Source organism: Melozone crissalis, unplaced genomic scaffold, assembly GCF_028551555.1.
Source record: "Melozone crissalis strain CALT ecotype California unplaced genomic scaffold, PUWL_Pcris_2 ptg000006l_1, whole genome shotgun sequence".
Lineage (NCBI taxonomy): Eukaryota > Metazoa > Chordata > Aves > Passeriformes > Passerellidae > Melozone > Melozone crissalis.
Window position 1 is genome coordinate 41,175,505 of NW_026535784.1, and position 22,046 is coordinate 41,197,550.

The window sequence follows — 22,046 nt, forward strand, 5'->3', positions numbered from 1 at the left end:
TACTTCAATCAAAATATTTGAAATGGGAAAGGAAGATGGCAGATGCTTCCCAAAGCAACTAGGTACAAGCTTGCTTTCCTAGGGCAGGAGGGGCAGAGGGGCCAGGCAGAGCATTGCAGTTCCCATGCACCTCTGCTCCAACCTCTGCTTCCATTCAACAAATTCTTCAAATAAACACACAAAACCCAAAATATATTCTGTAAGTTCCAGCTAAGGCACTTTCCACTTCAGAGTGGGCTGCTCAAGCCCTGTAAGGCTCATCCTGACTCAAACCAACACTCTTTTCAGTTGTGCATAGCATTCTTCAGGAGGGACACAAAAGATCAAAATGCACCACAGGCCTCGCACGTGGGCAGGATTATTATTTTGCAGGTCTCTGCTCTGTATCAGCCATCCTAAGGACCACTGGTCTTCTCACTGGCTTTTGCAAAACTACACTAGTCAGCAGGCATTATATCCAATACCAAGCATTGTGAGTACCAAGCCCATTTTTGCTTCCAAAAACATTAATTTTTCTTTTGAGAGGTTGACAGTTACTGATGACAAGGCTTCACCTACAGCTGAACTGAAGGAGATCAGAACTGATAAAGGACAAAAGCAGGTCCACAACACCGAGCTGCAGCTGGACAGCCTTCAGCTTCAGCTCAGCTCCTTGTGCAGCCACTGCTGTTGTATCATGCCACGCTGCTCCTCACTTCAAAGAGGACAACCATAAGGAGAACTATTAAAGCAATTAAAAAAATATTATCTTTAGGATGTAATCTACCCAGAGATGAATGGGAATAATTATCTAGCTGCAGATTTTTATGTGGTTTTTTAAAGGCAATAACTGGCTGAACATTCATTCTAAGTAGTTACCTACACTAACTTCCACCTTATTGAAACAAGAGACTAAAGATACCATTTTTTTTCACAGAGTGGGCCACGTATTCCATACCATATTTCACAGTAACATCTATACTCACTAACCCTTTTTCCATTCAGTTCACAATCCCATAAACACCTCTGTAGCAGCTCATGCAACTGTTCACGTAGAAAAGGGTGCCTTCTGTTTTTCTCAAAGCAGCAAAGGCAGCAGTTCAACAGCCTGAAGTGAGAAGATCCAGCTCCAGTTTACCAGGCAGCTGTCTGAAATCGCCCCCTCAAATTCTCACTGAAGAGCAAGACCTAACATCAATAGCCTTGCCTTAGCATTCTTTAATCTGCATACCTTGAACCCTTTATTCTTTCTCTTCTGCTCTGTTGCCCCACCTCTGAAATGGATATTATGCCATACTGTAGACAGGGAAACAGACCCTGAGACACCAGCTACTGAGCTGATGTTGTGCATCAACAAGGCTTCCCAAAATCCTTTGACTATCTGTTTATTCCAGGTATTTTTTGAAGGCAATGTGCAACCTAGGTCTGTTATTCACTTTTGGTTGGATAGGTACATTTTCTGTAGCTATTGCTTGAAGCATTACCATCTCCTCTCTGCCTCTTATGTGTCCATGGCCAGGTACCAGCACCAGCTGTCCTGATGCCAAGGGACACTTTGAGCTCCTCCCAACAGTACACAAACACGTGCTCACCCCTATTATAAACACGCCAAAATATACAACAAAGCAGAAAAAAGTCAAAGCCAACAGGCTTCTTTTAAAAAAAAAAAGGCTTTTTTTGGCTTGATTAGACCCCTGAGATGTCAGCCCTGAAGAGACAAACAGAGGGACTTGGGTCGCATATCACAACACTGAGGTGCAATGCTTTCCTCTTTATAGGTTAAGGCTTAAGCCACACACTTGATTCAATAAAGGCAGTTAACCGACATAGAAATTTTCATGAAAGAGCTATGAAAAAGTGTTAAAGAACTCCAATCAATTTTAAAAAATCTATTTTAAAAATTCCTTTGTAATTTAAATTTACTGGGAGGCGGGGTGGGGGGGAATAACCCCAGAAGGAAACAGTTTTACTTCTTTCTAGATTATGCATCTTTCACCAAATACTGAAAAAGAAATCTCAGCTCATATTTGTAATAACAAGAGATTATTAGAGTCCTCGATTTACTGTTGAAGTCTGCAGTAAAGTTTCATACCTTGAGTGAGGTGCAGCCTAATCCCTGCATGTGATTACATTTAGGAGTGAGAGGGAGGTATGCGGGGGGTAGGGAGAAGCAATTTTTATTGAAGACTACGCTTCAGGCAGCCCTGGAGCAGAGTGGATCCAGTTTGAAAAGAATTGGCAACCCTAAAACTTTTTGATAAGATAAAAATTCATTGATGTTGGCTCACACTAGGCCCACTTCAACTCTGCACTTGTCCTCTGTGTTTCCTTGGCATATCTGTTCCTTTCCTCTATCTGCTTTAGCATAACTTTATTTTTCTCTTTTATCTTTAGCTAACTGCACCCAGGGACTGGAGGGATTGATTTTTTGTTTTGACTTATTGTTTGAAGATCTGTAACTCAAAGCAGCTTCTTGCGCCTCTGATGTCTAAGCCCGAGCAGTATAAAAGGTAAAGCTCATCCTGTGTACCAAAGTGAGCAGGGATACCATTTTATAATCAGTCATCTGTGTTTTATTTTGCCTTTTGGGGAGGAAAACTATTTTGAGACTTTATAAGCAATAATACTTTAAATAAATATTCTCATGGCAGATACTGCACATGCCAGTTCCCTTTTTAAAGACAGACAGCTAGTGCTTACCACTCAGGGGAAGAAAAAAAAAAGTTCTTAATTAAAGGAGGCCATTATACATCAGAAGATATTTTGAGCATCACGTCACACTACCAACAGCCTATTGCAGCCAAAATGTTACCATGCAAATGTAGAAATGCTCTCGCTCAGAGATGCGCTGCCATGAGGCCAGTGAAAATCCCCGCTGGGAGGGGAGGGCAGGAGACAGAGCCGCGCTCCTCGGTGCTGCTGTAAACTGCCATCGCTTATTGCCACGTTAATGCCACCCCATCCCGAGACACCGAGCAATGGAGATGGAGCTCTGCTTGCTTCCTCTGCCTTCTGAGGGCCAAACTCTGGAGATTTCTCCTTTTCCCAGGCAATCCTTCCCTCCCCCCACCCCCCCCCCCCCGGACAAAAATGCCTCTGGGCTGTTTTAAACAAGCAGCTCCTCGGGACGTGGCACAGGGGTTTCTCACTGCACATGCACATTTCTGTATCGTGGAAAGCCAATAGTCATGGCACACACGGACTTTGTTTACGATCGCCAGTCTCTGCTATTCCCTGAAGTTGCCCAGCTTGCTGAAATATGGTTACATATGCAAACATTATCTCCCAATTGTAACCTCATTTTCTGCTCTGCTGGACAGCGTGACCAGCATTTGTCATCTTGCCGCCCCCGCCCGCCACATCATTCATGTGTCTATAATTGTCATCAAGATGTGGCATGTCAGCAGGACTCCCGCGTCCGCTGCTCCCCATCTCCACGCAGTCACTCAGGTAACAAACCCATAATCTCACCCTGTTTTCATGATGGTTGAATTACACATAATTGTTTCTGCACAGTGATTGATTTCTGCCTGAATAGAGACCTCTGCCTTTTTTCAATGCGAGCGAGTGGCAGCCAAGTCTCTCCATCTAGGAGGAGGCAGCAGCCTTTGAAGAGATCAAAGCCAAGGCCGCGAGCAGTTGTGCGCCCTGGGAATATGGAAAGCCTTTATGCTCTCAACCCCATTTCCAACATCATGTTGGATTGCAGCTGCATTACATTCTGCCAGCATTCTTAATGCTTTTAGTATTGACTCTGACATCACCGATAGCTGTTTTAAAGTAACAAAAGCTGAAGGATGACTTATTTTCACAACTCCATAATTGGAACATGCAAAGTTAGGGGAAGGGAGCATTTGTTTTTAATCTGAGATACAAAAGAAAGCACAGAAAATTATATAAGTTCCCCAAAATTAAAAACACGTTTTTCATATGGAAAGAACAGAGGGGGCATTTTTATAGCCTAGACCACACAAAATGAACTGATTATGCACATGCTTTTTCAAGCCTAAAGGCTGAAGTAAAAATACGATTGGGCAAGCGAGTCAAATCGGGAAAAAATATTGTGACTCACAGTACATTTAGTGACTTTTAGCACCTGATGCAGGGAAAATAATGCAGATGCCCAGGCTGTTGTCTCCCCTCTGCAGCTCCTTGTAGCAAACTGACAGTAGTTCACTTACCTTAAACCAGACACACAGCACATGGCAAACACTAAATCTCCATTAACTAACCTACATAACGACCTAAAACTATAAAATACTGCAAAGCTTCATTTAAGCCTCTCTCTCCTCCAGTTATGCAGACAATTCTTGGGCTGCCTTAAAACTACTCTTGCCACAATATGGTTTTCAGGGGCATCAAATGCTCCCATGCTTCTTCTCTTCTCTCATCTGGCTTTGCTGGTGAAAATAAAAGTAAATTTCTATCAAGAAAAGACTGTCCTGAATTTTAATTAAACATACATCTACATTACCCTGAAAAAATATTTTCAGGAAACTTTAAAAAGCTATCAGCAGAAAGGAGGGAGGATAAGGAGGATGTGAAAAGCAAGAGCCCAGGAGTGCACAGGAGCTGAACCGTTCTGTGTGCGTGTGCTGCCCAGTCTGAGCACCAGGGCAACTTTGACAAATATTTTTATTCATGGTAAAACCACTGAACAGGAGCCTTCAAGAGCAGTAATTCTGAACTACGGTCCTGCCGCTACAGTGTGAGGAGTGCTGAGGAAGGAAGAATGTGCAAATAAAGCATAAGCTGTAAAGAATTAAACATTACGAGCACTCATGTATTAGCAATAAAAATAATTTCCTCTTAGCTGTATCGTTTTTGTTCTGCTGTACTAACACCCCTTTCCTCCCTGTAGTCATTAAAACCCCGACTCAAAGACAACAGCAAAGGGATCTGGCCTCCCTCCCTATGGACACAGAGCTTAAGTCCCTGTCATTTTAAGGCTGGGAAACTGTCTCATTTTCACTTTGACTGTTCCTTTACACACTAACCATACTGAGGCTGAAATTGGAGTCAAACCTAGCAAGCTCTTTTCCAAGATGCAAAAGCTTATCATTCTTTTAGTATCAAGACAGAAGTCTTTTCTGATGTAATCCAAGGTTTTGGAGTTTTTCCTCCCTCTACTCTCCTGCCATCCCTAACAAATTTACTGCTTCCTCTGCACAGCCTGCTTTTTAAAATCAGGACTAATTCTTTGCGGCTCTGGTGTTCATTCTGATAAGCAGGGGGATGCTCGTAAAGGAGCACAGAGGAAAGAGTGGAACAGGGAGCTGCAGCCGTCACTGTAAACAGAGGGATCTGCTGCCATTATCTGCAGGACAGCTAAATCAACTTCTGCCTATCCCACAAGCAGTGTCAAGTATCTGGAAAAGAATAACAGCCTCCAAAAACTGAGCAAGTAACATGCATAGCATTGCAAAGGTCTCCAAAACACTCACTACTATGAAGACACAGCAGAAAAATAACTTTTACATGATGCCGCAACCCTACCTTTCAACATCAAACCATTACTATGATGAAAAAGTATGTTTGACTGTAATTACTGCTAATTTTTCCCTTCCGGGGACTTTTGTGTTCGTTTACAGAAGGTTCACTTGCTACTCGATACTTTTTCTCGAAAGCTTGCTCCTATTTTGTAGCTATTCAGTGAAATTCAAGAGGCACTATTTAGCCCAGAAGAGGCACCTGAAGGCTGTCTGCCCGGTTTTCACCCCGTGCAGCCCACTCCATAACCTGGCATTCCGTGCCCAGGCAGAGGCACAGCTTCTCCTCATGCAGGATCCTTTGCTAACCGCATTAGAGAGAGCCAGTGACCCTGACAACCAACCTCACCCGCTCCTGAAATCAGGAACTGAAATCCCTTCAAGGTGACTACCTGCAGGACCACAACAAACTGAGTTTTAAGCGTGGCTGTGGTGCTGGGGACCGTGCAGCCACCCGCTGTGGCCACAGCGTATATCAGCTGTGGCTACAGAGGTGTGAAGAAACAAAAGAAAACGCCACAGATGACCTGGCTAACCCTGGCAGGGCAATGGCACCGGGGCACACTGCTCAGGGAGCACACCTAGGAAACTGAGAGCTGTGCTCCAGTGAACACAGCCTGGCTGCACTGTAGTGTATTAAAATAGAAGATATTTCAGGATGCCCAGGAAAAAGTTTAAAGCTTCCAGCTGCAAATGAGCCGGCACCTCCTCACAAACCATTCTTCCCACCAGAGGCTGCCGAGGCACAGGGCTCGGACATCACTGAGGCCTTGGCAGGTGCCCACCACAGCTGGAAGAGGACGACAGATGCCACTGCTGCCGAGTTGCCATCCCAAAAAGCTGCTCTGAGGTCTTCCCATCCCTACAGTAAACAACAAAAGTCCCACCAGGCCAGTGCCAGGGCAGCTGACAGAAAAACCCTGGCTGGTCATTCCCAGCACATTGTGTGCAAGGGTTGTGAATCAATGGCAGGTTCCCGGGAGAGGGAGCGCACCGTGCTCGTTATCTAATTGTGTTTGCACTGAACTTCTGAGAGGGAAGGAGACAAAAGTGGGGGATGAAAATAATGATGCTGAGGGCAAACAGCCTGCTCCCCTGCAGGGGAGAGAGCAAACAGAAAACCAAGCGAGAAGATATGGGTGCTATTGTGTGGCAGGGAGGTAAAATGAGAAAAAACAAAATCTGTTTTTTGACAAAACCTTTTTTGAGCTAATTTTCTTAGGCCACTTCTTGCTTTTATTTAGAAACTTCAGTAGATTGTTTGCTCCTCCATTCAAAGGCTGGGTATGAAACACAGCCGCAGCCAGCACTGACACAAACTTTCTTCCTATCTGCACTGGCTTCAATCCTCTTATTTTCCCTCCCTCCACCGCACATATCTCGGTTTTTACTTTCTCAGACTTCTTATTTGCTTTCATTAAAAAACCCAAGACCAAAACCAACCTTAGAAACATATGTTTAGAAGTGAGCTGTCTTTCAGGTGAATTCCCAAAGTGAACTCAGGAAATACGTATTTTATTCCCACCTCTGCCATCACCTTCCTCTAAGGCTCTGAACAAATGTTGCTTTTTTGGGTCCTCATTTGCAGAAGTCTCCTCCCAGACTGTGCCTTTGCTTTTGGGAGTGGAGTGGGGGGAAGCAGAGGACATCCACACACACAAACACACACATAACCCCAGTGCCAGCATGGGCACCAGGGATACTTCCCAGGAATCTGCCAGCAGTCACTGACACACTGCAATTTCCACGGGTCACATCCTCATGCTACACTCTAGGCTGGGCAATTATACACAGAATTTACCTATTTCATGCTTAATTGCACAGGCACAAACTTTTCCTCCAGCCCCAAAATAGCTATAACTTACCAGCGGCACTTATGTTACCACAGGCACCTCTGCCATTCCTGGCTTAACCTCCTAGGATCAAATCTCAGCCACTGGCTCAACCAGCCAAAACCCCTCCTGGGAGAACCCAGCAGAGGAGAGAGAGGAAGCACAGGTAACACAACAAAGGCCACCATCAGCTAGAGGCTCCTGGGCTGTGACATGCCACCTCCAGAAGAAAAATGAAACAGCCACCTGTAGGCTCTTCTGCTGACTGAACCTGAAAAATCATTTGTCCACTAGATGCTGGCCAGAGAGATTCATTTGATGGAGGAGGGCATGTTTGTGCAGTAAGCACTACTGTGTAATTTTCTGACTGTGTTTTCTTGGAGTCCTGGAAGACAAGCTTCACAAACCCACCGCTGAGATCTCCTTCTCCTAGGAAGTCTGCCTGTGCCCCAAACACAGGGTTTCTGAGCTGGCTTTGATTCAACCACGTCTCCCTACTGAACATTTATTGTTCTCCCCCATTAGCCTGCATTATTCTCACTTACACACATATCCTTGGAAAGAAAAAGCAATAAAAGGGAGGATTTAAAGTGTCAGAAAAAAGAGGAAAGCTCCCTACACAACTTGTTTTGGAAGCACCCTTGAACTAAAAAATGTTTCAAGACAGTGTTTGACCAGCTCTTCTACAGTCTCTTAATATTTCCTTATTACAAAGTATGAAGTCATCCTCTTACAGGTCACTCTGATAAGAAGATTATATTTGCCAGTTATTAAAAAAAAAGTGTTTGCAATATTGCTGTCAAACTGTCTGGGGAGTCACCTAATAAATTAGCATTTCTTGTGGTTCTCCTATTCCAACCTTTCCTTCTGAAGATTTACATCTAAAACAGGATCACTGCGCTATTACCTTAGAAATATTCTCAAAATAACTGAGATAGGAAAAAAAAGTCTCAACAAAACCTGAAAAATCCAAACACTTAAGAGCTAAGCTTTTTAAAGTTTTATTTCTTTTCTTTTGCCTTTAAATCCACCACAGCTTCCTTTTCTTCCTATAACAAGAGTATTTAAGACACAAAAAGTGCAAGAGGGAAGGGTTTGAGTAACATTTTTTTCAAATCAAATATGTTCATCTGAAACTTATTTTTTCAAGTTGAATTTCAGTTGTGTGCAGGAGGTAACTGGGCAGTAAAAACCAGACAAAATACAGCCCAGCATGCTACTGTCAGAGGGCAGCCAAACAAGGGGAATCCTAAGGGAGTAAACTATTTTAATCGCTTGAGGTTTCAAAAATGTATTCCTATATGTCCGATGTATGGCTTATTTCCTCAAGATCCTCACTGGCTCTCCCAGTGCCAGCTGGGTGAGCTTATTGCTCCTTCCCATATTGATCTCCAGCAGGCTGGAGGGGACCTGGGCCTGCCCCATCACCCTGGGCTCCCACCCTGACCCTCACTCACCTGTGAGCTTCTGCCCCACTCCCAAAAGCTCCCCAAGAGGCTGAACCTGCACATACATTTGTATTTGAGAAAGGAGGACCTGGACGTGAGCACATGGACAGTTTTTACAATTGGCAGGGTCTAATTCACATGCAGAAGTTCAGGGGAGATATCAGCCTCCCCCGTTTTGGAGGAGTCCCTGCACTGGGTCAAGCCCAGCCGTTCTCCAGCTTCACCTCAACTTTTCTGTACACAAGTGTTTCATCAGTTTAAGATACAGAAGCGCTGCTGATCAGACCACAACGATGGAACAAGCTGCCACAAAGCCTAAATTGAGGAGAGAGCACAGATGTGAGAATGGAATCAGCCTGTAAAAACTAATTGAAGAAGATATACAATGGAATTTTGCAGCGTGGGACAGAACACGGGTCGGTGGCAAGAACCTTGCTCACTGTGAGGGCACAAGGGAATGATACAGAACTGCAATGAAGGAAATACAGGACTGGCGGGGAGCAAAGTAAAGAGCAAGGAAAAACACAATGACCACTCCTATCTGCAGCTTCCTGAACCCAATACAGCAGCACTCAAACTTCAGAAAGGAGAGACCCTCAACAAATCCCTGGATTGTGGCATTTAAACAAAGTAAACACATTTGCGTTGCCGGACACAATTTATCTGCGTTTTAGCACATCGGCAGGCAAAAGGCCTTCTCCCAGCCCGTGGTCTGTGTTTGACAAGTGTTGACACCTGTAATCATCACCTCCACATTGTACTTTTTTTATGCTAGACAAAGCTTGCCAATGCAAGACTTGATAGGGATGAAGAAAGATCAAGGCAAAAAGATACGCCAGAACTGTGGAGAGACAACAGACGGCCACAAAGATAAACCTCTGAAACTGTTTTGAAACACAGAAAAAGGCAGAAAATTGAAGAAATAGAGCCTTATAGCATAGCTAAATGACCAGTTACAGAGAGAGAGCTCTGAGCAGTCAGTGTCACTAGGATGCCTACTCAGAAATATAGAGGCTACAGGGACAGCATTTTAGAGCTCATCGCTCTCCACTTCTGAGCCAACAAAACTGCCCAGCCAAAGTCCAATGATCCCTTTCCCTATTTTTTGAACACACATCATGAATCAAACAATTTCCAGACTGGTTTTCTTTGGATAATGACCGCAACCCCATCCACACCCCTGTTCAACTCCCTCAGGTGAAGCTGAGCTGTCGTCAGTATCCACAGGATTTCAGCATCATGCCTTGCAATTCTGTGCAGTCTCACTCCTTTCCAGTGTGCTGACACTGTGAGGATCGTTGCAGCTCACACACTTTCTAAGTTTCTCAGAGCAGGGCTGCTGGCTATATGCAGAGCCTGGCACTGTGCTGGATGTGCAGCACCAGCCTGTTTCAAACTACTTTAAAGCTTCACCACTCAGAAAGCAAGGAGGGGAAAAGAAAAAAAAAAGAGGTCACACAAGCAGCTTTCTGCTGCTCTTTGCCAAAGCAGCATTACCAGGACTGCCTCACACCACGAGCACATGCCCATGCACCCTGCTCCTTGGCAAACACTTGCATGAAGTCCCCTGCTCCCAAGGGACACCCTCCCCTGCCCTGGTCTGGGTGAAGCAGACCTGCCCGCTGACTCGTGCGGCACTGTTTGAAGTACAGGGCTGGAGTACTGAAAGTGCTTGGACAGACAGGTGCTTTTGGGAATTAACTGCTCTCTGGCTTGCTTAATAACTCCTAGCCAAAGCAATTCTCTGGTTTATGTGTTACAGCTGGTGACAGCACTACACTCACTTTTTAAGTTGAGCTGCCCATTTTATAAATATTCAATCAAAGCCCCGTAACTTTACACTTGTAATTTTTGCTGACTAAACTCATCCCATTGATTTTATGCCTCAACCTTACCTATATCCACAGCCATTTAAAGAAAATAAACAATCATTGAGTCAACCTTTCAGCTCTGTTAAAATGCTCTTCTACACAAGGGATTTGGTAACTTTGAAGATCACAGGCGAAGATATTCCAGTTCCTTCATCCTCCATCTGAAGCCCCAGCAAGCAACACCATCACCAGAAGCCATGGAAGGCCAGCCATTTTTCCTTGGGCAGTTCAGGCCCCTTTTCTCCCCCTTTAGGAGAGCAAGCAATTCCTGACTGATTAGCACAGTTGGTGTACATGTTAACTTCCTATTGCACTTTTAGCTCAATCCCGAAGATTCAATGAATACATTTTTATTAAAGTGCTCAATCACTTTTTTGCTGAGAGGACAGATTCCTTTGAAGTGGGAATCCCAAACTAAATAAACATATCCACAAGATCCAAGTCTCAAATAGAAGCCACTGGGTTGCTAGATTAAGTTATTCTGAGTGCAATTTTCTTAAGTGAATCTAATGCTTATGAAGGGCTGAAGCAACAGAGACACTAATCCCCAAGTCTGGGGCAGGAGCAGCATGCCAGTGTCCTGCAGAAAGGGACCAAACCCAAGAGCCAGATGAGAAGTGTCCTCACCCCAAACATGTCTTACAACCAAAACCAGCTTGGAGAGAAATGTCTGCCATCCTGGACAGGGCAGTTTGGGGTAAATGGGAGCCACATCCGCACAGGTGGAGCATCACAGCACACGGCTTCCCTGCAGCAGTGGGACAGACACAAACAGAGGACAACCTGACTGGACCAGGGCAAGGACAGACTGCCTGGCTCCCAGCAGTGCTTCCCTTGAACCAGACAGACACTGGGTCAGTGCCCATGCATGTGAGAGCAGCACAGGAGATCACAGCAGGACACACACACAGAGTGTTCGGTGTCTGTATTAAAATGGACTCTTGCACGTTTGTCTCTTTGTCTTCCTGAGAGACATGGTGTTTTACCACTAGCAAAAAAGAAAAAAAAGCACATGCCTCTGATAGGACTTCAGAAATATTAAGCAGCAGTAAAATGCTTTTGTGTGGGTTATTTCCTTCCCATATCAGGAGGCATTTTCGCTAACTATAAACAGAAGTTAAGTACTCCAGAGAAGCCAGGCCTGCGGTACCCAGGCTTTTCAATGCCTGCAGGCATGCAGCGCTGCAACTATCTGGAAAAAGCCTTTTCCTCTTTTGATGCCTGAACCTGTGGAGCTTCAGGCTTTCTTCTTGAGCCATATCCTCCTTGGCACTTGCAGCCCATAACAAGCTATTCTTATTAACATTTTTTCTGGGCTGGGATTAAGTTGGAAAAGAGACAGGAATGACATTTTGCTTAAACCACTTTAAAAAGTAAGCAGCAGCTCTACCATTTAAAGTTTATATTGAATCAGCTCCTAAATGTTTGGAAAAAAAAGGGATATTTAGGATGTAAACACAGACACGTATTGCTATACAAAAGCTCCAGCTTTGATGATTTGCAATGGGTGGGGTTTTTGATAATGCTTCTGCTCAAGCCACACACACACACACAATTACTGCCTCTGCACTGACACATCAGGAGAACATTTTGTTTTCCCCTTAGCAATCCACAATTACTGAGATTTGTTAATTGCATCAATGTGACAAGGAGGAAGCAACAAAAGCTGAAAAGGTGTTCTCTTCACTAGCTTGTGCCAAAGATCACAGTAACAATGAACTATATACCTAAGACTCTGCCTGGAGCTCTGACTAGGAGCAGCCAGACCAAACTTCAGACAAGGACAACCTAGAGCTAGTGTGTTAACTTCTTCTGCCCCTTTTCCGAATGGAGGATTCATCTTATTACGTGGGAGAAAGAAAACACCACCAAAACTCATCCCATGACCATTCACGGCACGGGTTTATGTTTCACAGTGGCCTGACTGACTTAGACTGATCAGCTGTGATTGCTTGAGTCAGAGCAGCTGAGAGACACGTTTGTCTGTAGCAATGAGGTGCCACTATTGGGGCTGAGCAGATTCCTCTTCTTTCCCTGTGCTGCCATTTGGCAGGACCCACTGAGCTACTCAGAAAACAATGCTAAAATTCCTCCCTGGGCAAATGCTAATACACTCCATCAAGTTCTGCTTCCATACAGCCAGGAAGCTCTGTGCTCCTGTGTGCTTGATTTCAAAGTTATTTAAGGAGTTAATCGGCATCATTCAGCTGCACGGGGTGAAGCTGCAGAGCGTCGGTGTGGGATAAGCAGCTCTGGCTTGTGGAGCCCCTCACAAAGCTGCCCATTTCCTCAGGCACGGGCCTGGGGTTGTGGAGGGAAGAGAGACATCTGTGACAGGACCACAGCTGCCTGAAGCCCCAGAGCATCCTGCTCCAATGTCAGCTTGGGAAGCAGAGCAAAGGTTTCTGCTGAGTGATATGGGAGCAGGAGCCGAGCCACAACTTCTGCACTGTGAAAGCTTATTTCATTTTGGGCCAGGGAGGTTTCAGCTGGCCACAGCTCCCAGCAATTCCCTACAACTGCACAGTGAGAAGAAGCAAATTCTCAGGAAAAACCAATACAATGAAAAATCAGGTTTGTGTCCTTCTGCAGCTCCCATACATCCCCCTTGGGGCTCCAAAATTTCCCCACAAGGAAGTGAATCGGGCTGCTTTCAGAGGAACAGAAGATAAAGCTAGGGAAACAAAACCCTCACTGAGGCTCCATAGCCTCTCATTTTTGCTATGTCTACCCTCATCCTTCCTTCTGCCCATATTATCCTCTAAATCTCCTGGGACATCAGCTCTTCAAGATGGGAACTACCTCCATACCCCCTGCCATGCAGAAACACACAAGGAATATCCAAAATTTGGGGCTAGTCCTGCGTTGTTCCTAGCAATCCAACTCTCTTGAAAGAATTCCTCGTAATTTTCAGATGTGCTGCATTGTGCAAGTTGCCATAAAATGTTTATACATTGTATCCTCCGACCTATTTAACACATCCAGCTGCTACAGAGAGGCAGGAAGAAAGAAACCCAGACCCCAAGAACACAGACAAAAAGTAGGTTGCAGAAATCCCCTATCTTTCCCTAGGAAGTTTAACTCATGGGGAATGAGAAATAAATCCAAAATTATCTTCTGGATGAATTTAAAACATGGAGAAATGATCTTTCTTCAGTCACTTCCTCTGTTCCCACGTTCCCATCAAACAGTCAAGAAAGCTTTGCCACCCCAAAACTAGTCTTGTTAACCAAAGGGAAAAACCCCCACACGTTAGAAAACAAACAGCTGCCTCCATCTCCCATCTTCAGCGCCCTGCGAGGCTCAGAAACCACCGAGAGCTATCTCAGCACACAGGATGCACATTCACCAGGTGCTCCTGCGGTCTGGCACCCTCACCTGCCACTGCTCCTGCAGCCACCAACCCACTGCTGCTTCTCCACTCACCCACCCATCTGATAAGAACACAAACTGCGGCACCAGGCTCCGACCTGAACTTGCAATTCACACTCTCCTGCTCCCACTAATACAACTTGGAAATAAATAGCAAATCAGCTGCCAGTAAAATAAGAAAATTAAGAAAAAAATTGAGGAAGAGAATGGGGAAGACGAGACCTCTCTAACAACAGCAGAATTTGGAAGATTTTGAATCCTTGTCAAACATTCTCTTCCTTCCAAAAGCTGCACTGAAATTAGACTTCTATTTTTTTTTATTATGGTTTATTAGGCAAGTTGTGTCTGACTACAGATTTCTACTTTTAATTTTACAAAGCAAGCTTTTAAAGCATGTACCTTTTTTTAAAAAAAAAAGGAAAGGCTTTTTCCCCCCCCCCTCTCTACATATGGTGATGAAAGCAACTTTTTTCCCTTTCCAGGAAAGCTTTGCGCTCCCTTCTCATAGATGGTCCTTGCCCTGCGTCTGGACGCCGTTCCCCAGGGGTGCATCCCCGGGGCAGTTTGCAGCCAGCAGGTCCTTCCAAGGTGGAAAAAAAGATTCAGCGCCCCAGGGCGCCTTTTTAATCCCGGCTAACACCTCCAGGCAACAGATGCATCAACAAGAAGCGTCTTTGTCATGCAAATAGCAGGGCGCAGGTACACACCAGGCACAAATGGCTGGGGACGAGTGACACCCCAGGGGAGAGCTCTGCCTCCGGTGCTTGCTGCTCTCAGCTGCCGCTTGCCCTGGGAAGGGGAGCAGAGCAAGGCAGCGGCCGGGACGCCGCGGAGGTGAGCGCGGCGCCGCAGCCGCGGACAGGCACGGGGACAGCGAGCGTGTCACCTCCGCGATGCCGCGTTCTGCTCCTGCGCGCTTTAAAACCCAACTGTCAGCACCGAGCCTAGCAAAGATTACAGTTCAATTAAACAAAAAAATTATTTCATAACTCAAGCGTGTAGCCTTGTGGTTAAACTGAAAGAACTCCGGGCTTATGTCAACATTGCGGCCCTGCAACAGCACTGTTTTATTGAAACAGTGGTGCTGCTGTAACATGCAAGAGCAGCACCGAACTAAATTAGCCCCTCAGACGTTCAGCAGGCAGCTCTGCAATTAAAAACAAGACGCGTTTTCCCCCCTTCCTCCCCTCCACCACACCCACAAAGGGCAGTTCCTCAAGAGCCTCTGCAAGATGATATTCTGAGGGCACTGATGCCAGATCCGTACAGAGTGGCAGCCCCACGGTATGCATATATGGAGAAAATCCTCGGTGAATAATTAAATTAGATTTTGTTGTTCTAAGTCATGCACCAGCACTCGGGACTTTCTTAGGAAGGTAGAAGGCAAAGAGGGGGTAAAAAAAAAGTCTGAAGTTTCCTAGTCCCCCAAAGGGTAGGTTTGAGTCTCGATGCCCTCTTGAAAAGCAGAATGCTTTTCCCTATGATACATCCAAAAGGAAGTTTTATGTAGAACAACGTTTACAACAACAAATATCAACAGACTGTGATCATCATGCTTCACCCTAAATGGCTGTAGGCCCCTGAACTGGAATTTATACACAAAAAAAACCCCACAGCTATAGAAAGCAATATATTGCATGAGTTTTTGCATCTTTCAAATGCACATCCGTGTGTTTTGCAGTGCCAAAGCACCCTGTCACTCTGACTCCAAATATACACTAATTTAACATGCTTTGCTGCCGTCAAATTACCAGCACGGATCAGGCCCCCTTCTTTTTGTTTTTGAAGTTGAATGCCACAGTCCTGAATAAAAATCAAGAATGTCAGAGCGCAAAACAATGCCATGACAGAGCGGCATGACAGAGACCTGCAAGAAAAAAATCTAGGAGCCAGTAAGAGGGAAAACTGCTTTATCACAGGGAAGTAACAGCATCCAACTCCTCCTCTCACAGCACGCACAACGGCGGCGGCATTTTTCCAGCACGATGCCTACAAGCAAATCATTTCCCGCTCCTCTCAGGTTCTACTAATATAATTTCCACAGCTCATTTTAACACTGCCTCTCCATTGCTCTGTATGCCTCTTACAAAAATAAATGGGGATTGACTACCCAGAATTAAAAGTACATTTAAACCCATTAAACATGAATCTACACCAATGGAAACAGAGGGACCAACCTGGAAGAATCAGTGCTTGCCACAGTGTAAGGGAAAGCTGTAACTACTGCATCATGGTTGATATTAATTTCTAAACGACCATTTCACAATTTCTGGCTGAAGATACAGAGTATGTTTCAAAGCAATGCTGCCAGATAGATAAAGCCTTCACGCAGACCAACTGATGGTGGAAATAAAATACCAATCAGCAAAGAGCAATGCCACATCTGAAGCAAAAAAAAAAAAAAAAAAAAATCCAATCTTCTCATCTTACTGTCATGTAACTTTAGCAGTTCTGCTTCCAGCCCTTGCTTTTCCTCAACAAATGAAGAGTTAAAGCCAGAAAATTCACATCTGTCCCAGTCACTACAAAGACAGCATTTACATCATACTGCCATACATTATCCTACAGTAGTAAACCAGAGCTCCCCCCACAAAGCCCCCAGCCCTGTTCACAGACATTAATCTCAGCTTTTCCACTGTGATCACGACCAACACCTCTAAGAGATCTCAAACTCCACTGAACAGAGGCTCTGAACTGCAGAAGCTCAACCTTCACTGTCACTGAAGCTAGCCAAAAGACCCCATTGTAAACAGGCTCTGCAGACCAAACAGGAGGAAACCCAGCTTGCCAAAACCAGCCTTTGGAAGAGATAACTCACTGTTCTGGGGATGGGTGGCGACAGAGATCCATTAGGCATGTATGGGTCGTTATTCATATTTGGCATCATGATATACCCAGAATAACCAGAGTACGATGGTCCCTTGCTGTATAAGCCATTGTCTGGATGCTTTCCTATGGAAGATGAAACAATGATTACATTATTCCCCATGTATGCATTTGCCGCGATTTAGAGCACTCAAACAGGTACTGTGCGTATATAAAAATGCTCTACATGCAAATGTTTCCTTACTCATGGAAATTATTGCTGACAGAAAAATGATACAAAGTAATTTGTAAAAACATTTTTTTTAGGAAGCATAAACTGTTAAAATAGCGAGTATTCTCAGTGAGGAGTTTATGTTTAAAACACAGAATAGCCTCAAAATAAACAATTTTGCTAGTACTCATTGAAATCAAAGTAGATGCATCAGCAATGACATCACATTTCTCAAGTAGCAGTTTTCCCCAATTTTATACAAGGATTTGTCAGTTCAGAATTATTGCCAGTTTGGGTTTCCAACATCATTGTTAGGAAAGGCTGTGATAACTAGATATAATAATTTCCTTCTCTTGCTGAGACAGTGTGTGCAGCAAACAATTCATTCTGACTATGCTCACTGGGAACAATTTAAGGGCAGAGGGTGCTTGGAAGGAGATCCTAACAATTTGGGAGGGAGGCTGTTAAGCACTCATGGTACTACAGCCAAGAGGGAAGCCCCGTGAGGGAGGGAGGCTATCTGGTAGGGAAAAAAGGTGTTTGGGTCCAGATCCTGCAAATAGGGTGAACAGGTCTCCCACCTACATGCCCACTGACAAGGATACTACTTGAAAGTGAGGTTTCAAGAAGATGCAGAGCTGAAAACTATCCGGAGCTGAACACCTCCCCCTCACTGCCCAAATGCAATGAGCATGGACATCATTGCTTTTAGGCTATTTAATTACAAATTTGGAGGAAGATGGCCACAGAGTGCTGGAAAGCACCAGGACTGGACTCTGTCTGTCTTTATATGGAATTTATAATCTGGTTTAGTTTGTGATGATAAGCTTTTGATTTTAAACATAATCTCCCACCCTTCACAGCACACATTCTTTGCATGCGTGTCCAGCTTCCTAAATGATATTTGATGAACTCTGCTACTTCCTCTGTGTTCCTCAATCGAAATTAACCATTTGAGACATTTTTAAAAATGCACGAGATCTGCCCATACTTAGATTTGAAAAAGGAGATTTAAGTGACAGACTTTGGCTATGGGGAAAAGCAGAGGGTTTCTGAACACAACTGTACGCTGTATGAGTGAAGAAATAATGTATTTAAGGTGATATCCTAAAAATAGTTACTTCTTCAGTGAATATCCATTTGGCCTACTTATCAGTTTCTAAACAACTGGAATACCATTTGGTCACTCAAGATAAATGCACTGCACGTTCGTCTCCTTTTTAAATGCACTTCGAAAACACTTTGGCATCCCTCCCCCCCCAAAAGATATAAAGTTTATGTTTTCCAAATAAACCAAGTTCCAGTTTGAGGACTGTGTGGTGGGTCACAGAGGGACAAAATTGCAAGACAGGACTGTGCGAGTCTCACCTTCCTCGGGGTGTTCTCTGCCTTTATCATGGTAGGAATCCTGTGCTTGAGTCTGCCTGGAAACCTGACCACAAGGAATCCACCATCAGAAAAGAAGAAAAAGAAGAAAAGTCATTGTATGGATGCTCGTTTATCAAACACGCTGCTACAGTTTCTTGAAGGAAGAGAGGATTTCAGAGCACAAGATTAACATCTTTCTTTTTCCTCCTAAGTGGCTTGGAAGGCAACTGTTCCAGAATCATTGGTGTAAACTATTGTTTTATGACAACGTGAATAACTACAGGGCTTTGCAAAGCATTTCTAGCAGAAGCACCCTGCATTTAATGGAAGTGGATAATTTCTGGAAAATATTTGGCGCTCTGGCGGTCAAAACGCTCTTGGTAAAAAGATACCAAAAATAATAATGAAAATCAGGTTGCCCTCCTTAGCAGATGTTTAGGGGGAAAAAAGAAAGAAAATTAAAAAGAAAAAGAAAAAGAAAAAAAATAGACAAAATTTTTTAAAAGGCAGGCTCCCCGCTCGCCCCGAAGTTATTTTAGAGTCGGGAATTTCTTCCCTAACAGTTTTATGCAAATCCCTTAAAGAGTTTACAGCTAACGCTCCGACCCCGCTGATTTTACTGAGGAAATTTCATGGCTGCTTGAGGTCTAATACCGTCGGGGAACTCGCGGCAACTTTCTCATCCCGGGCCGAAGCGCGGAAGGAGCTCTGCCCGGCGCACCTCTGGAGACAGGATTCAGGGTAGAACGATCTCTGTTCCCATGGGAAACGTTTCCCCGGCGCCCCTGCGCAGCTCCCTCCCGCCGGCACCCCGCGCCCCGCGGAGCCCCCGCGGCCGCGCACCTCGTGCCCGTTGGCGCCGGGGGCGATCTCGGACTCGTTGACGAGGGAGGACTTGATGTCGGCCAGGTCGCCCTCCTCCTCGGGGTGGCTGATCTCGGCGAAGATCTTCTCTTTCTGGGGGTCCCCCTCGTCCTTGAAGGGGATCATCTCGTCGGTGGCGCAGAGCTCCGGGTCCCCCCCGCCGCCCCCGGCCCCCGGCAGCTGCGGCATCCTCACGGCAGCGCGGCGTCTGCTGCGGCCGCCGGCCCGCCGCGGGAAGGGGAGCGGGCGGAGCAGCGGGGGGAGGAGGAGGAGGAGGAGGGCGGAGGAGGAGGAGAGAGGAGGAGAAGGAGGAGAGAAGAAGGAAAAATCCCGTGAACTCCTCGGGGTTGCTCTCAGCAGCCGGAGACCCCCGCCCGCCCGTCCGCCCGCCCCCTCGGGGCCGAGGTACCCCGTCTTCCGCACGACACCGACGTCCCGGGGACCCTCGCCCCGACGCGCCGCACGGCCGGAATAGGTCGAAATACGCTCGCCCGTGTCCCGACCGCGCCAGGGACCGCCCCCCCGGAGACCCGACCCCCCTCCATCCCCCCGGGACCCGGGCTCACCCCGGGGGCGAGGAGACGCGGAGGGGAGCGGAGCCCGCCCGCGTTTCGCCTCCGAGCGAAGTTGCCACCAGCCCGGCGGGACCGAGTTAAAATGGCAGGGGGGAGGCGGGCAGGGGGAGGGGGCGTCCCGGGGGAAGGGGCCGGCGCTGCCCGTGCCGCGCACCCACCGGGCCTTTGTCCGCCGCCTCGTCCGCGGCTCCGGGCACGGCTGGGCTCGGCTCGGCGGCACCGCGAGGGGCGGGGGGCCGGGGAAGAAACAGCCCCGGGAGGGAGAGAGGGAGGGCAGGAGGGGAGGGATGGAGCGGGCGGGGAGGTGACCCCCCCCGCTTCCCTCCGCGCCCGCGGGCAGGGGAAAAAGTTGCCGGCACGGCGCCCCCGGCCGCCTCCGCGCTCAGCGCCCGGCGCGGGGCCTCCTCCTGCCGCAGCCGGCGGGCGCGGCGCCCCGCGAGGGGCAGCGGTGGGGCGCGGGGCGGCGGCGGCAGCGCAACTTCAGCATCGCTCCCGCCCTCCCGCCCTGCGCCGTCGGGGCGGGGCGGGGCGGGGGCGGCGGAGATGAAAGGGACCGCCGCCGTGACTGACACCGTGTCCGGGCCGGGAGGGCCGAGCGGCGGGGACGGGGAGAGGAGGGGGCTGGGGCAGCGCCAGCGGGGAGGGAGGAGGGGGCGGGAGGGAGCGGGTGCGGGGCTGCCCCCGGGCAAACTTTGCTCTGGCTGCGCGGAGTGGCCCCTGTGTCCGTGTGGGTACCTACGCGCACACGTGTGCGTTTGTGTGTGCGTGTCCGCGTCGCGGGGGTGCGCCGGGCACTGCCGCTCCTCTCCCTTCCCAGCCAGGAGCCCGCCGAGGAGGGCACGAGCACTGGCTGCATCCCCGGGAAGGGCGGACAGACCTGCTTTTTTAGGGCTGCTTTGTTGAGCCTTCCCCATCGCCACATGGCGCTGCTCCGGTGTGGGAAGTGTGCGAGGGGTTGACCAGGCTTGCCCGCGCCGCATCGGACGAAGGGCAGAATTAAGACATCCCCATTGAATCCCGCAAGTGCCCGGCAGAAACGAGTGGTAGCCCCCGAGAGACGGGGAGAAACCCGCCGGGGCGAGCTCGTCCCATTTTCGGAGCGGTAAATGGAGCCAGAGCAGTAAGGGAGATTCACCTCTCCATCCTGTCCCGTTCCTCCAGCACCGCGCTGCCCCGTTAGCTCCCGGCTGATCCGGCATCACCCGGCGACAGGGCACGGGTGCAGTAAAAAAAATCATCCACGCAAAAGCAGGCGCTGCGCTTGGGGAACGTCAGGATCCACAACTTTTATTTTGCGAACACGATGGGCGCACATTTTGCAGGAAACAACTTCCCAGTATTTTGGCATCGGAAAAGTGCGCTTTGTGCTTTGCACATGCCCCGTCAGGTTGCTAAACCTTCAAGCGCCGGGAGCCGGAGGAACGGGAACATGTGGATGCTCAATCCGTTTTCGGCAGATGCTGGGCTCGGCACGGCGGCACTGCCGGCCGGGACACGGGCGGGCTGAGCCCGCTGCCCACGCCGCCGCCCGCGGCTCTCTGTAATCGTCCTCGAACGGGTAATTAAAATCCAGCTGAGAAATTAGACCCTCCAAAGCCCGAGAAAGGGAGCAAGGTAGCGGGAAACGGGGGGGTGGACTTGCCAAGTCGAACAAGCGCGTGAAATAAATGATCGAGAAAGGAAGAAATTAGAAATGTAACTTCTGGGAAAGGGCTTAATTGTGCAGTGCTCTCCAGATGCCCCTCTCTCCCGGAGACGGCTGCAGAGAGGCGATGGGGAAGCGGTTGTTTGGAAAACGACAGACAGCTCGGGGATGGCTCCTGAACGGAGATGCGCATCTCCGCATCCCTCCCGCCCCTCTTCCCTTTCCTGGCGCTCGGCGGGCACCGGACACCCGGGCCGGGCAAAGCTGCCCCGGGACGCTCCCGTTCTGAAAAAAAGACCTTCGCTGAGAGGCTGAGGTTTGGAACCCGCTCGCCCGACGGGACGGGACGGGGCGGCCCGGGAGCAGGCAGGGACCCCGCCGGAGCAGCCGGCAGCGCGGCCACTCCTCCGTTTCATTACCGTGTCCCCCTGGAAAAGCAGCCTCCCCCGCCCCTCCGCCGTGCCTTTCCGTGGGCTGGAGTCTTTCCCGGATCGGTTTTTTGGTGGAAGGATTTGGAAGGCAAAAAAGGGCCAGGGTGGGGGCGGCGGGACCGGGGCGGGGGAATG

At 47.8% G+C, this 22,046-nt stretch overlaps 1 protein-coding gene across 4 annotated transcripts in view; it reads right to left on the reverse strand.

Moving 5' to 3' along the window:
• Nucleotides 1-20,039, reverse strand: part of LEF1 (lymphoid enhancer binding factor 1) — a 71,892-nt gene extending 51,853 nt beyond the window's left edge. For all 4 annotated transcript variants that reach the window (XM_054291951.1, XM_054291934.1, XM_054291960.1 and 1 more), the window contains exons 1-4: nt 19,994-20,039; nt 19,240-19,471; nt 18,397-18,460; nt 16,810-16,943 (exon numbers count right to left, since the gene is read on the reverse strand). In XM_054291951.1, the coding sequence (XP_054147926.1) occupies nt 16,810-16,943; nt 18,397-18,460; nt 19,240-19,449 (408 nt within the window). In that variant the 5' untranslated portion in view covers nt 19,450-19,471; nt 19,994-20,039. The remainder of the gene's footprint in view (nt 1-16,809; nt 16,944-18,396; nt 18,461-19,239; nt 19,472-19,993) is intronic.
• Between the last annotated feature and the right edge of the window lie 2,007 nt (nt 20,040-22,046).